The 15,110-nt window shown below is 47.9% G+C and overlaps 1 protein-coding gene and 1 long non-coding RNA gene across 2 annotated transcripts in view; one reads left to right on the top strand and one right to left on the bottom strand.

Moving 5' to 3' along the window:
• Positions 1-15,110, bottom strand: part of XKR6 (XK related 6) — a 180,210-nt gene that overhangs the window by 10,310 nt on the left and 154,790 nt on the right. Inside the window, exon 3 of the mRNA XM_027665087.1 lies at positions 11,569-11,765. Within this exon, the coding sequence (XP_027520888.1) occupies positions 11,569-11,765 (197 nt within the window). The remainder of the gene's footprint in view (positions 1-11,568; positions 11,766-15,110) is intronic.
• On the top strand, positions 12,412-13,659 carry LOC113957493. Its single transcript, XR_003531173.1, has 2 exons — positions 12,412-12,535; positions 13,332-13,659. It is a non-coding gene; the product is annotated as an uncharacterized LOC113957493 (long non-coding RNA).

Below are 15,110 nucleotides of genomic sequence, written 5' to 3'. Positions count from 1 at the left end.
TTTATCAAAAATATGGTCATATAATCCCCTTCATCATGTTAAAAATAATGTGGAAGACCTGTGGTTCAACTCCTGGAGGTGGAACCTCTCATATTATCAGATTTTTCAGGTTGGGCAGAGTAAATTAGTCCAGGTGGCTGCTGTGTCTGGACAGCTCTGGGGAGCCCAAGCATGGCAGGTAGAGCTTAGGTAAAGTCTAATTCAGATGTGCAGGCAGCTTTGTGCCAGAAAAATGTTATTTTAACTGTACAGGTTGGTCCCTGTAGGAATCTGGTCTCAGCTGTGCTCCCAAAGTTATATGTCTGAGGAAAATGTCAGTGTGAGTCCATTGCTAGAGCCAGAGACAAATCCTGCCTTATGGAAAACAGCCTCTTCTGAAGGTCCAGCCAGCCACCAGAGTCTCTGATGGGAGTCTAAGGTGGACTTAAAGGAAATTAAATTCACAAACACACGTTTCAGGGGAAGAAATGCATGGCAGGTGTCTAAGACCACTCAGGAATTTGGGGTGAGTTTGGTGAATAGTTTCAGTCCTGAAGAAGCTGGAGGCAATCATGGACTAGGGACACACACACACAACAAGACTAGTCTTACTTTTAGAGTTCCTGTTGATGTGACATTAATTACAATGATAACACAAAGTTATTTGTTTTGAAATGGCTCTTCCATTTTGAATAAATGTTAATTCTAAATGTTAAGAAAAGGTAGAGACAAGAATTCACAACCAAAAGCTGGTTGTTCCACTTCAGCGGATGCTGTTTTGAGGGTGTTAATACAGAACAGTTCTTTGTGATTTTTGGCAAGTTAACCAGAAATCTCATTAATCTTACTGATGGTGGTTTTCATGTTGGTGTGGGGCTACATTTGATGGTGCTTTCAACTAGAATAGCCGCTATCACTTAAACTGGGGCTCATGTAGCCCAGTAAGCACAACCCACCAGTGAGGACTCAGGTTATCTCACATAAGTGCCAATACTTCTCCAGGATTTTCCCACCATGCCCAAGTACATCTTTTCCCAGTGCATCCTCCAAAGGGCATAAACCTCATGAATCTCTGAATCTCATGTGGGCGGGGTGGTCTTGGAGTTGACAGAGACACTCAGAACCAACAACTCTGTCTTCTAATGCCACAAATGCACAAAGGAGAGATGGTCTAGTCTGAGCTTGGTCTAAATTCCTCCAGGTATCAATCACCTGGGTTAATTCTGCATGAGAAATGTGCTGGGAAAGCAGCAGCCAGGATTTCCCGGGCACAGATTAGGTTGTTTGGAAATGGAGCATGAGAAGTCTTATATGTGTCTATTTTTGTCAAAAGCTGCATGAATTGCTGCTCTATTCAGGCCAAGGTACCCTCTGCACAGTCATCACTGTAATTGTGAAGACTTTTAGTTAAATCCCTGTTAATCTGAAGCCTTTAACTGCTGTCTCAGAATCATACTGACAAAGAACCCCACCTGAGTCTCTAAAAGTGAACAGCTACAGACAAGAGGATGTGAAGCTCCTCAAGACACCCCAAGAGATTTCACTCGAAATGCTCCACCAGGATGTTCTGACAACACCTCCAGCAAGGATTTAAATCTATGCAAGCAGAGCAAAATCCCTCTTTGCAGGAGATGTTACAGGGCAGTAGAGTCTGTCACAGAAACTTGGTTCAACCTGAAAGGAACACCTGAGAAGGGCACAAGCCACCTCTAAAGGCTTCCACTGATATTTCTTGGTCTACTTTCTGGTTCCTATGGTGCTCTGGTTCCTCAGTTCAGAAATCAGAGTAGTCTGATCCTTGTACCTACACAGACATCCAGATGTTCAGAGGTATCCAAATCTTACCCAAAGCACCCAAGGTGGGAAAAAAGTCAGCGTAAGCTCCTTTTATAGTTGATCTGGAGAGCTAAGCACCACCATTGGCATGGATCTACCATGGATCTGTAGAGGCTAAAGTCACCCAAATATGACTGCCCTTGTAGCCTCTTGGTTAGATTTACAGTTTGCTGTGGTCACTAATTGCTGAGACTTGATTTTTGACCCTTTGCTAATTAAAATAGTCTTTTTGAGAACGACAAGCCAAAAAAACCCTGCCCCAAACATCTGATTTCTTTAACTGGGAAGAATAAGAGGACAAAATCCAAGAGGAGTCATTCTTAGAGGAAAAATCACATTGCACATTCAACATCTGGTTCTTTATGAAGGACTCTAGTCATAATTTTTAGTGGCCAAGTCTTTGCTAAGATTCTTGAGTATATTGAATCCAGCAGAGTCACTTCCAGTTTACATCCCAAAAATATCAGAATGAGCCTCCTATATTGAGATCTTTCAGACCTAATGACATTTGAACTCTACCGTTAGGAACCCTTAGAAGGGAAACACACCTTACGGAACTTCTGGAATGCACCAAAATGGGGAGGAAAACCTCTTGCTAAGAAAAACAATACATGGCTCCATTTCAGATAAAATCTTTCCCCGCCCATTTCTATGTTCTGAGAAGGGATAGTTGGCATGAAACAACTTCATTCCACAAACACATGCAATAAATGTGCATTTTGACACTGTATTTTTGACATTTGTTGCAGCATCTCTATCCTGGCATCCTTTTAAAAAAATTCATATGAGAACCACAGCCACTGAGAAGAATGTAAATGTGCCTAAAACAAGTTGATAGGGTGTTGCAATCTTGTAAGTAGGGGTAAAATATTCTGAAAAACAGGGGAGAAGCGCATCAGTACTGGAAAGAACTCCAAGGAGTTCTACTGTCTGCTTTGGAGAACAACCATGAGAATCTCTTTTTCCTTGGCACAGGTCTGGGGCAGCTTTTGAACCTGGGACCCTGTGCGCAGAAATCAACAGCTAAGCAAAGCCTAATTCTGTTGACTGCTATATCCATTCTGTCTCAGCCTCCAAAGCAGGGTGGCCCAGTCCAGAGTGCTTGGTGGGAATGGTTCTTGGCCTGTGCCATGACCTGAGCCAAGCATGGAAATTGTTTGGGTTGGTGCTGGTTGCCAGGAGCTAAAAATGCGCCAAGGACTGTGCTGATAATTGAACCACGTGGTTGACCAAGATTTGGTGGCTGTGCTCGTGTTCTGACTTGTTTAGATAAAACCCAACAGACTTGTCACCAGATTGGGGAAGCAACATCTTCTGCCAGGGCTTAGTGAAGGAACCTCCTGCTGTAAACACAGCTCCCACGGCCACTTCCTTGGAGACGAGACAACAACAAGGCACTGCTTCAAACAGTCTATGGCAGCATCAAACAGGGATCCTGCAAACCACCTCTGGTTAATAGTTTGGTCTGGACACAGAAAGTTTGCAGGCCATTAGAGAAATAACTTCATCCTGGTTGTGGAAATGCCTTTGACCTGGCGGGGAAGAGGAAGGAAACTCAGCTTGGTTCACGCTCACTGACTGAGTGAAAGCTCTTCATTCAGCGTTTGGAGACGTGGCAGCAGTGCACACTTTCCTGACCTCATGGTTTATAAACCTTTGATGTTATGTAGGTGGCCTCTGGTGGAATTGTGTCAGCATCACTGTGGGTGAGAGGACTGGTCTCCTGAAAAGGAGGAACATCTCAACATTCCCGGAGAGCGCACAGGACTGGCATCAATGAAGCGAGTCTGGCAGAGCGTTTCTGTGAGGGGGAGTGACAGAGTGACAAGAACGGATGTGGTGCAGCTGGTGCTGTCTCGCAGTGGGGTAGCTGAAGGCACCAGGGACACTGATTTCCAAGGATATCAGCAAGAACCCATTTCTTCCTCTGCTTCCCATGCTTTGAACGCTCTGCAAAGGTCTAAGTGATGTGCAGCAGGCCAGAACTCAGCACGTGAAGTCATGCTCATCCTGGCTTGTCTCCTGGGTCTTTTTGCCTCCTCTTGTGTGTTCAGGATGGAGTTGAGGCCGCCTCTTCAACAGATTAATGTCCTTGCTCAAGGTCAGGCTGAGATCAAACCATGAACCCATTCCCCTAATGCAAACATCTCTTTGCACCTTAAGATATATAATGTACATGAGATATGGGCTCCTGTGCTACAGATACAGCTGTGCCTGGTGGACATCCCCCACCAGTGATCATTTGTGTGGAGACATGGATGTACTGAAGGCACTGAGAGCCTGAGGTTGGTCAAATGCCACTTAGGACAAAAGTAATTTCAGGAGATTTCTACTGACTCAGTGAATCTGCTGCACTCCCAGACTCAAGACTGTCACCTCAAGCTAATCATAAAGAAAAACAACTAATAGTTGCTGAAGCAAGAAAGTTCTTTCCTTCAATATTCAGCAACTCTGAGTTGCATCAACCCGACCTGCTTCATCTCCATCTCCATCTGGGGTAGAAGCACAGAGAATTCCCTGCCCAACACCCACCCAGCATCTTCCCCATGTTTCTTTGCACACCTCAGTGGCTGTGTGCTCCCTGTTTTTCCAGAGGCAGCATGACATGAACCCCAGAGCTGCACACTTGAGCAACCTGAAGACAAAAAGAGTTGAATTTCCATGCATTTCACCAGCCCATTCCACAGCAGGGTACAGTCACCTTTTCCTATGCTCTGATCAAAACCTGCCATGAGAGGAGTGTCTCCAAGAAAGCCTGCAGCATGGAATTACCAAAAAAAAACTTTAATTTCCTGTGTGGAATCTGCTTGACGTGCACTCCCCAGGAGCCTGCGGCGTACGGATCCTCCCCAAGACCTCAGGCTACTCCAAGCTCTCTCTCCATGCCTCAGTTTCCCATCTGCCCTGCAGCTCCTGGGAACAGCATGAGCTAATGCTTGTGTGGTGCTGTGATGATGTAACCCCTTCCCAATGACTACCACAGTCTGACAAAGCCTAAATTTGGCAGCACTGGCCGAGTGCCAGAGCTGTCCCGTGAACGGTGACTCATCTTTATTGGCTGTGCCGTGTCCTGTGTGTGACGGTGACACGTGGTCCGGAACAGAAGGGGTTTCATCAGCACTCCCAAAATAAGAGCCAGAGACATGGCAAGGTGGTGGATGGGGAAGCTGCAGGTGGGGATGGGCGAAGGGATGACGTCTCTCCTTGGGCTGGTTCCAAAGCCCATTGGAAAAGAAAAAAAAATCCCGTCACTGGCTTCCAAGGCTCCTGGATCCGATCCTTCCCCGCCGAGCTGGGACAATATGGCTGATGATAGGGCGAGCTTTCCCATGCCAGCCCGCCTCAGGCATGGCCTGCTCTCAGCATGCCAGAGCAAGGCGTCCTCGGTGCCCACTGCCAACTGTGGAGATGGCTTTTTGATGCTGCTGGGAGCTGGCGGGGGACCAGCGACTCGCTTCAAGCAGGGCACCAAATTGCTCCCTGTCATCCGGCTCTGGTGACGAGGAGGGAAGGCAGGAGCAGAGCCATATGCCCCAGTCTGGCAAAGCACTTGAGTCATATGAGTGGCCTCCCAGGCGAGCTGCTTGTGAGTTCAGAGCTATTTGGGCATTTTGTGAGGAGCCTCCTTGGTCTGCTGGTGAACATTTAAAGGGAAATTGTGGCGGGAAGGACAAACTTTCAAGGCAGATGACCCTGGTTCCTCCCTACCAAGCCCCTTCAGCAAGAACATGACTGGTGGGGTCCCTTGCCCACATGGCAATGAGAAACTGCTTTTCTGCTCATGCCTCTTCTGTCACAGGGAAACAGGGCTGCGTGATGGATGTCTCCCATTTCTTCTACTCCCCAAGGAATGACATAAGAAAAAGGGAAAAAGAATATGCCTCCAGCTCTTCGGGCAAAGTTGTATAGCACCTCTTTTCCTTATGATCTGTCTCAGAGCCCAAGCCGAAGCCCAGAGTGTGGCTCTGGTAGACCTTGCCCCCTCCACATCTCCTCTGAATGAAGAGTCTATGAAGGAAGGACTCTTTTAGTCACACATTGAAGTTTTCCTGGTGAATCTCAGGTAAAATGCACCAGTCAGAAAGGGAACAAGATTTCTGCATGTGGAAGAAGAGTACTTTGCTTGGGTTTTACCCACCCCAAAGGGAGTCTGCAGATGCCATGTTGAATCTTCTTTGTGCTGAGCCCTGTGGAGTCTGACGCCTGAGAAGAAAGGGTGGCCCTCAGCTCATCTATGATGAGTAACTCTGGTTACTCCACAAACTGGGACAATTTTGTTTAGTGAGGTCGCAGAGACTGAATTTGGGGTTTTGGAATCATGTTTGAGCACTGTTGGAATGCATTAATTTAGTTACACCCAAACTGAACGACACCTGTGGAGAACGGGCAGCAACACCCCACAGCAAGTACTTTTCCCTGCACATCCTTTTCCATCCAGCCTGGCACTTCCCACCCATAGTGGTGTTTCTCTACTAAAAATTAACTGTTTATCTGCAGGGATTGTTCTCCAGCCCAACACACTTTGGTCCCATCCATATCCCATCTCCTGCCATTCAAGGTGGTTGCATCCAACTACCTGCTGGGAATGGTCCCTGCTCTGTGCTTATTCCCAAGCAATCCTTGGAGATTTTTTGGCTCAGAAACAGCTGGTCCAAGTCAAAACCATGTCAGACCCATTCCAGCAGGGCAGCAATGGTAATGATGGAAGTCCACTGCTGGTGCCATTTATGCTAGGCTCTCCAATGGATGTACCTGCTCAGCCCAAGAAGGCAAGAAGGATCTTGCACTAACTTCTAGTGCTCCCTCAAGAATAGAAATGGTGAAAAGGATGGAATTTCAAATCCAATGAGTCTCTTCTACATTTCTAGTGGAGACATGGGAATTTTAGTCACTTCAGTTACATTCAGGTCAGTGTTATGTCATTTGAAAATCACACCTTTGAGCAACTAAAGGCTGAAGGTCTCTTTCTAACTTGAGTGTCCCGGCTAAGAAGATTTGTTTGATCTTTGGGGCTCGAGTAAGAAGTAATTCATTCATTTGTTATCCTTTAGAGATGGCCTTGGTTTTAAATCTCAAGCCATTCCTCAACAAGTCATGGTGCCTTGAGATATTCCCTATCCTATGATTATCCCAGGACATTTCACACAGAAGGCAGCTCACAGCACATCCATTATTCACAGCATATTATTGGTTAACTATCGGCCTGTCAATGGGGAAGATGAACTGAGAAATTTATCTCTACATTAGACTAACTCATTATCACACAGGAACCTTCTCACTCAAGTGCAGCAGGGTTTAACTTGGCTCATCTCAAACCCACTCAGCTCCACTGAGGATGCCTTCTCTGGGCAGTGAGACATCTAACCTGCTGCTTGTCCTTCAATACTCTGCAAGATCAGTTAAGTCTTCTAAACTAAGTGACAGGTATCTTAGTGTGCCCCTGCAAAAAAGGATCATAAATGATCATAAATGCTCCCCAGACATGGTACAGAAAGAAGGAGAAGGTGACCAAGAGTAGGACTTTGCTTTAGGAGGGACAAGAATATTTGCAAACTCTACCAGGATAACTCTGCAGCCAGCACACTTCTGTAGCTGAGATGTCTGAAACTCCTTTCAGTGCCTAATTTGTATCACTTTGCTTAAAAGAATGACCCAAAAACCTACTGAAGTTAATGTTGCTTTTCCTCAAATATATGAGCAGCTTCAGAGTACTTATTGTGGGCTGTGGAGAGTTCAGATACCTTGCAGAATCCTGGAGATTCCAAGACTTTGCCAAATGAAGGTTTACACCGCAAATCTCTTTCAGATCAACACCAGGATTGTGGAGGAGGTAGCCACAGCCTCAGGGGATAGATGTGACCTTTTTGGGGAGAGAGACCCTGTGCTGAAAAGTGCAGCTTCATGCAGGAAGATTCCCAGGGAACTCTGTGCATAAAGAACTCGTGACACGAGTGGAAGGACGTTCAAGCTCCTGCTAAATCTCATTAAGCCTTAAAGTAGCCACATGAAAAAAAAAAAGTGAAAGCAAACCTCTTTAAGAGGAGATTTATGCCAGGAAAACCTGGCATCCCTCTAACCTCACTGACTGCCTAGAGGTTGGGGTCTCCTTTAAGCTGGTTGTTTCTACTCCTTCCTGTTCAGTGTGGAGGAACTGGCACCTCTGAGGAGTGAAGTGGGTTAAGGATGGTTTGTTCTGCAAAGAAGTGAGGTGGATTATCTGCCAGGAGTGGTTACGAAATGAGGATCTGGGCTGCTGGGCCTTTTCTGTTGTTGTTAATATTATGTTTCTTCCAGCAAATATAGTCTTTAAATCAGAGCAAGTGCCCTGGTTGGTGTTGTCCAGGAGTCTGAGAGAGGGACATCCTTTCAATCCATCCTCTCCTAAACCTCAGGGACAATTAAGGTGAGTGAGGAACAGGGTTGCATCCTATCCAGTGACCCATCATCTCCTTTACCCTAACCCTAAGGAAAAGTATAAATCCATCACTCAGCTTCTGTCCAGAATCTCCGGAGAAAGCCTCTGCTGGAGGTTGAGCATCTCATCCCACCTCCTTCAGCTGCTTTGGACATGGACTGATCCATGTTTTGGAGGCATCCTTTTTCCCTTACCTTCTGTTGACCCTGTTTTGGACCCCCACAGCTGTGGTTGTAGCAGATGGATCATTCACAAAGGACCTGCCTACCAACACCAGCTCCTTCCACACGGATATTCAGGAGCTGATGTTGATCCATGTGCCCCAGCAGCCACAGCACAAAGTATTCCAAACTCAGGCTCCCAGTGTGCACCTTCCAGGTCAGACCTGCTCACCTGATGGACTACACTAAGTTCTTATCTCTTTGCTCTCTTTGCTACTTTCTGTTCTTCCCCAGGCAGGGGCAGCTAAGCTGACATCTGGTCTGCCTAGTACTTGGGACATGATAAATGAAGGAATCCTGACTTTTATGAAATCCCAAGGGTGTTGTCCCAAGCTTTACTGAAGCTAGGTCTTTAATTCCAGCTCCAGCACTTCTGCTTGTGGTGTCAGACCACGCAGGAGACTCCCACTTTTGGGTGAAACTCTGTTCTTTGAGTGCTGAAGGAACAACAAACACGAGTTTCACCCAACCCTCTCAGACAGGTACCTCTCAGGGTAAAATGGGTCTTGCAAGGCATGATGAGGCTTTTCTTTCTTCCAATCACCCAGTAGACATGAAAACAAGGAAATTAAACAATAACCTGATTGTATCCCCCTTTACTAGTCCTTGCAAGATCAGCCCTTTCTGCCACCAGATGCTCTGGGTCTGAGTAAAGACCTCCAATGTATTCACTCTTCTTTCCTCAACAGCTCTCTTAACACCAGGAACTAGGAGAAAAAAAGCAAAACCTCCTCATAACCATTCCAATAACTCCCTTTCTAAAGCTCCTTATATAGAAGGAGGCATTAGCTGACCCATTTGGGGAAAACTGGAGCCTGGCTTAGTTTCCTGCACCAGGCTTGGCATTGCAATCTGAAGATCAGGGAGGATTTGGGCTTGGAGGAGGGATGTGCCACAGAAAATGGCAAATCGACCTTGCTCTGGCACTTAATGAGTCCATAAGAGTGTGAACCATATGGAAAGAGCTGGAGCCTGGACACATTAGCAAGGGCTGTACCTGGGTTTATAAGTCCTGCCATGGGCTGCTTTGCCAGTGTGAATCCCTCAGGGATGCAGCTGATGCTGAAGCCAGAACTGGCCTCTTCCTGTGATAAGCCACCCCTCCCATGGACATGATGAGCCAGGAGAGACTTGATTTGATTTTTAAACACATTGCCTTCCTAACAACATCCATATTCCTTTGGTTTCTGCCTGCTTTAAGGGAAATCTTTGATGTTCCCTTTCCAAATGGCTCCTCACAGCATTTAATTTCCTTCTGTATAATTATGTACTGGCCGGGAGGAGGAGGAGGAGAAAGGGAAAGACAGAAGCACGGAACGGGCATAGAGGAGCTCTAGGAAACCTTGCACCTGAGTCAGGGAGCGCTGAGCAAGCTCTGCTGCTCACATCAATCAGCATCGCAGCGCCGGGATGCGCGACCGCATCCCTGGCACAGGCGGGGAGGGAGGCGGGGAGAGGGTGCGCTGGGGACCCGGAGAGCTCGGCTGCTGGAGCGTGGCAGGCAAAGAGCCCTCCAGGGCTCGGGAAGGCAGGCGGGGACGTGCGCTGCCTTGGAAGAGAGCGCAGCCGGCTCGGCGTGGTGGAGGAGCGGAGGAACTGCAAAGCCGGAGAAGGGAGGGGGGGTTTGGAAAATGATGCAGCTTGTTCAGTGGATTAGGCAGCCATGCCTGGAAGTGGCAAACTGAAAGAGCCACAGATTTGAAAGACTAGAGGGATTATTCAGCCGTGTTGTCTGACTCGCAGCACAACAGAGGCCAGCAAACTTCACCCGGCGCTTTCTGCAGAGAGGCCAACAATCTGTGTAACGCCCTGGCAAACCTGGCAGATGATCTCTACATTTTCAGTAGGGTTAATAATGTTGGAAGCAGCAGGAAAAGGGGGCTGGCAAATGTGAGCAGTTCTAGCAGGAGTTGTAGAAAGGCATATTCATCATGTCAGCACTTTGGAGGCCTGGAGAGATTGTGATGAGAGGTTTCAGAAAAAGGCTGCATAAACAGGAGGAGGGAGGCCTCTATAAACAACCCTGATGGACATGCTGGAAGTATGGAGGAAAGGGAGAGCAGTCAGACTTACTGGTGCTGTAGATAGTGGTGACCTTGGTTCAACCAGCAAAATTTAACCCCTAAGTTAATTCCGATTTCAGTTCCAATCTCAGCTCCAAAAACTCCTCATGTCTGTCAGAAATGACTTGGCCCAACCAGGCTGTCTCTAGGAAGATGAGTGTCCTCCCTGGTGTGTGAATCGAGCAGGGGCTGAATAATCCAGGAGCTCCTCAGCTGATACCACTGTTGGCCCTTGTAAAGGACAATTCCCCCTTGAGCTGGTGACCCTCAGGTAGCCAGCATGCCCATGGGCTGGGAGAGCAGCTCATCCCAGTGCTGGGACAGGGCCATATCCCTCTCAGTTGGGATGGGTGTCCCATGCTCAGCACATCACTGCAGTGAAGCACATCACAATTGGAAAACTATTCCCTGTGGTGGCTTCCAAGCCTCTGATCATCTATCTACCTTTTGCAATAGTACCTCCACTACTTCTCTGTCCCTACAAATTCCCCTTCACTGCCTTCCCCCTCTTTTCTTTGACTTGCTCAGGACCACAGTATCAATGACGAAATCGTAAGTCCTACATTTTTTGGCTACTTAAGCCCCCCCTTATACTACACTTGACGCCATCAGAGCATTGCAGACATTGAACCATTTGTCCTCACAACACAAACTCAAATCTGGCCAGTTTTATCACCCTACTTTATGTAAGGAGGGAAACTGAGGCAGGGAATGGACGTGTTCGCCCAGTGCCAGGGGGCAAATGAATGGCGACACTTGCCATGGTAGCAGAGCCCTCCTGCCTCCTCCTCATACCACCATCACTCCTTTAGCCTGGACTGGGTGTGGAACAGCTGAATCTCATCTTTTCCTTTTATTATTCAGTGGAACAATCAGAAATTTCACCCAGCGAATGCAGCGCAGAGCTGGGATGAGATTTGTCCAGAGCGGCAGCCCCGGACACGCCGGGGCGGGAAGTGATCAAAGCATCCATGTCCAACACATCCCTGCCGAGTACAGGATCGGAGGGGGAGGCCAGGAAGGTGGGGAGAGGGGGAATGAGGGGGCCACTTACATGGTAATGCTTCTGCACGGTTCTTTTGGATCATTATGCAGAGCTGTAGCACCAGTTGAGGGGCGCTCTCGAGGAACGTTTCCAGGAGGCGCAGCATGTTTACGTCTGCATATTCGTACATCATAGCCCAGTAGAAACGCCGCTGGTGTTCCTTCCGCCTCTGGCTCTGGATCCCCAGGTACATAGTTCGGATATACCTGCGGGAAACACAGGAGGAACAGCTGAGTGTGAGGCTTTGGCACGTGTCAAAACCCGAGAAGGGTTGGGCCAGTTGTTTTGGGGACAGGGAATCAGGGGTAGACATAGGGGGTTCTTCTATCTCCTGCAAGATCTGAGGAGCACTTTTAGAATCCAATCAATTGTTAATGTTGAAAAAGACCTCCAACACCATCAAGTCCAGCCTTTGACTGAATACCACCATGCCCACTAAAACATATCACAAAATGTACTTCATCTTGCACAAGTGGAAAATCTTTAAGTTGTACCAGCCAAACGTGAAGCCTGGGGGTAAGAAATGCTTGTGAAGCACAAGAAAATAACTCCCTCACTTTATTTTCATCATAACAAGAGAAGCTACTTGAAAAATACTGGTCATAACACTTGGTGGTGGATTGACAGACCATCTAAGTCCCTTCAGCACTTAGATAAGGAGGTTCTGTCACAAACCCCAGAGTTCAAGAAGCATTTGGACAATGCTCTCAGGCACAGGGTGGGACTCTTAGGGTTGTGCTGTGCAGGGTGGGAGTTGGACTTTGATGATCCTTGTGGGTCTCTTCCAACTCAGGATATTCTATGATTCTATGATTCTGTGATCTGACCCTATTTCATCACAGGTGGAGCAATGAGACACCACCCTCACCTTCAGCAGGTGTGACCCAGGGATGCAAAAGGCCACAGCTTGCCACTGGTCACCTATGGGGACTTTGGGCAATGTTGGACTACAAGGAGGTGCCTTGTGAATGAACAGGTACTGCTCTACCCTTGCTTCTGTTTTCATAGACCTGCAAACCTCACTCTGGGGACACAACTTCCCTTCAGGGGACATCTGAGCAATCTTTGTAAATGGAGCTGACCAAGGCAGGGCAGCACAATGTGTCCAGGTGCCACAGCACTCGTGGCATCTAGGAAAGGAATTCTCTCCTAAAACAGGGTCCTTTCTAATGCTCCTGGATATCATAGAATCCTGGAATGGTTTGGGTTGGAAGGGACCTTAAAGATCATCTTGTTCCATCCGCCTGCCATGGGCAGGGCCACCTGTCACCTGTCACAGGTTGCTCAGAGCTCCATCCAGCCTGTCCCTGGAACACTTCCAGGGACTGATGATCTAATATTGGGTCTTCTTCCTTCTCATCCTGAGTGGTGGCTGTAGCCTTTTTTAGGATGGGAATCATTTCCCCTAATGCCAGCCCTAAAGTTGGTCATCTGAGCCAGTCAATAGTTAGAAATGTCCCCTCCCGGGACTGTTCATCTGTCCCAGCCCCTATGCCAGCGCGGCAGCGGGATGAAGTGCCTTCTGGAGGCTCTGGGAGGGGCTCACAGCACTAACTGGGGTTTCGCCAGAACGATTAGATCATTCCTTGCCACTCGGGCGAGACAGTACAGCAAGGAAGAGCAGGAGGGAAGGACGGGAGTCTCAACAGCCTCTGTGTCTCCAAGTTACACCCGGGGACAGGGAGCTGGGAGGGAAGCAGAGGCTGCTCTGCAAGCCCTGCCCTTTCTCCAGCACGTTGTCCTTCCTTCCCATTCGCACTTCACGCGCACAGAAGACGAAAAATCCCGAAAGAAGTCCGCAAGGACACGAAAAATGACGCAGGAAAGCCACCAGATGGGGCTCGACACTCGACAAAATGCTACGCCAGTCACATACGACACTGGTGACACTGGTGTGACATCCCCAGCAGACTCCGAGTGGGGTGGGAATGGCCGTAGACCACCTGCTCTCCCAGTCCCCAACATGCCCAAATCCACCACCTGTGCTTGGCACTTCCCTGGCAGATCCCAACCTCAGAAGATGTAGCACAATGGAGGGATCCTGCCTTCCCTTCACCCATGCAAGGAATTAAATAAATGCAGTTCAGCTGGAAAGGCAAAGTCAGGGAGAGTGTAATGGTTCAAGGAGAAAGCAGAAAAAGTGGACCGTGCAACTGGTTTTTATAATATCAGCGACACAGTCTCACCAAAATCCAAGGTGATGGTGCCCGTGGTGCTCACAGGCAAAGACACCATCACCCCTGCCAAACTCTTGCCACCAAATCTGTCCTGTAGTCCTGGATGGCCTCCCCTCCCCAGAAGCTCCTGTTCCTGTTGGTACATGAAACTTTTCTTCTGAAGCTTAAGTCACTCATTTCTCATCTCCTCAGCCATGGACAAGGAGAAGAATTTATTCATTTTCACCCTGCAGTCAGACATTTACCTGTTTGCACATAGTTACCACATAAACTCTTCTCTCCAGACTGAAAAATCCCATAGAATTACAGAATCATTAAGGTTTGAAAAGAGCTCTAAGATCATTGAGTCCAATTGTTCCCCCAGCACTGCCAAGGCCACCACTAACCCCTGTCCCCAAGTGCCACATCCACATGGCTTTTAAATCCCTCCAGGGATGGGACTCCACCACTGCCCTGGGCAGCTGTGCCAGGGCTGGAAAACCCTTTCCCAGGAAGAAAATGTTCCCAATATCTGATTTAAACCTCCCCTGGCACAGCTTGAAGCCATTTTCTCTCATCCTGTCCCTTGTTCCCTGGGAGCAATCCCAACCCCCACCTGGGTCCCCCCTCCTGTCAGGGAGTTGGAGAGAGTGAGGAGGTCCCCCCTGAGCCTCCTTTTCTGCAGAAAAAAATTCTTTCAGTCCCCTCTCACAGGTGACATTTTCTACACCTCTACTCTTCCACATTGCCGTTCCCGTCACCTGTCTCCACTTTTGGGTTATTTTTAAGGCCAAAAAATAGTTTTCCAAGCACTCCAGGTTGGCTGAACCGAACCATAACAGTGACATTGAGTTACTCAAAAAGATTAGGAAGAAACTAAAGAAGGGACACCAAATCCTGCAATGATTTCTCCTGGATCTCTAGGGATTCACCACCATCCACACAATTTAAGCCTGAATGTTTCTTACTGGCCACAGTGAGAGGACATGAGAACAATTCACGGAGGCATCATGAATGGACATGAAAATACATTGGATTAACATAATTTCCTGATCCTGTCTCCATCAATGGCTGGAACAGTGGCAATGACAGAAACACCAAATTGTCCTGGTTGTTGAGCCCACAGCCTTTGGCAAAGGTCAGCCGTGTTTTGCTCTTCCATAGAGGAGGAAACTGAGTTGTGCAGCACCAAAAAGGTGCTCTGGAAGGTCTTTTGGCATCTAAACTCAGATCTCTGGGTGCCTCTAACCACAACACAAACATGAATGGAGTACTGTCCCACCTGCTGATGGTCCAGCATCCACGGTGGACATTCTCCTTCACACCCTAAAACCCAGCCCTGCCCAATCTGACCTGGGCAGGAAGACCCAGAAGGACAATTCTGTTCCTATCCTA

Source organism: Corapipo altera, unplaced genomic scaffold (assembly GCF_003945725.1).
Source record: "Corapipo altera isolate COAL_440 unplaced genomic scaffold, ASM394572v1 164, whole genome shotgun sequence".
Taxonomy (NCBI): Eukaryota; Metazoa; Chordata; class Aves; order Passeriformes; family Pipridae; genus Corapipo; species Corapipo altera.
The sequence above is the reverse complement of the archived record's forward strand: the minus strand, read 5'-3'. Positions and strand labels throughout refer to the sequence as shown.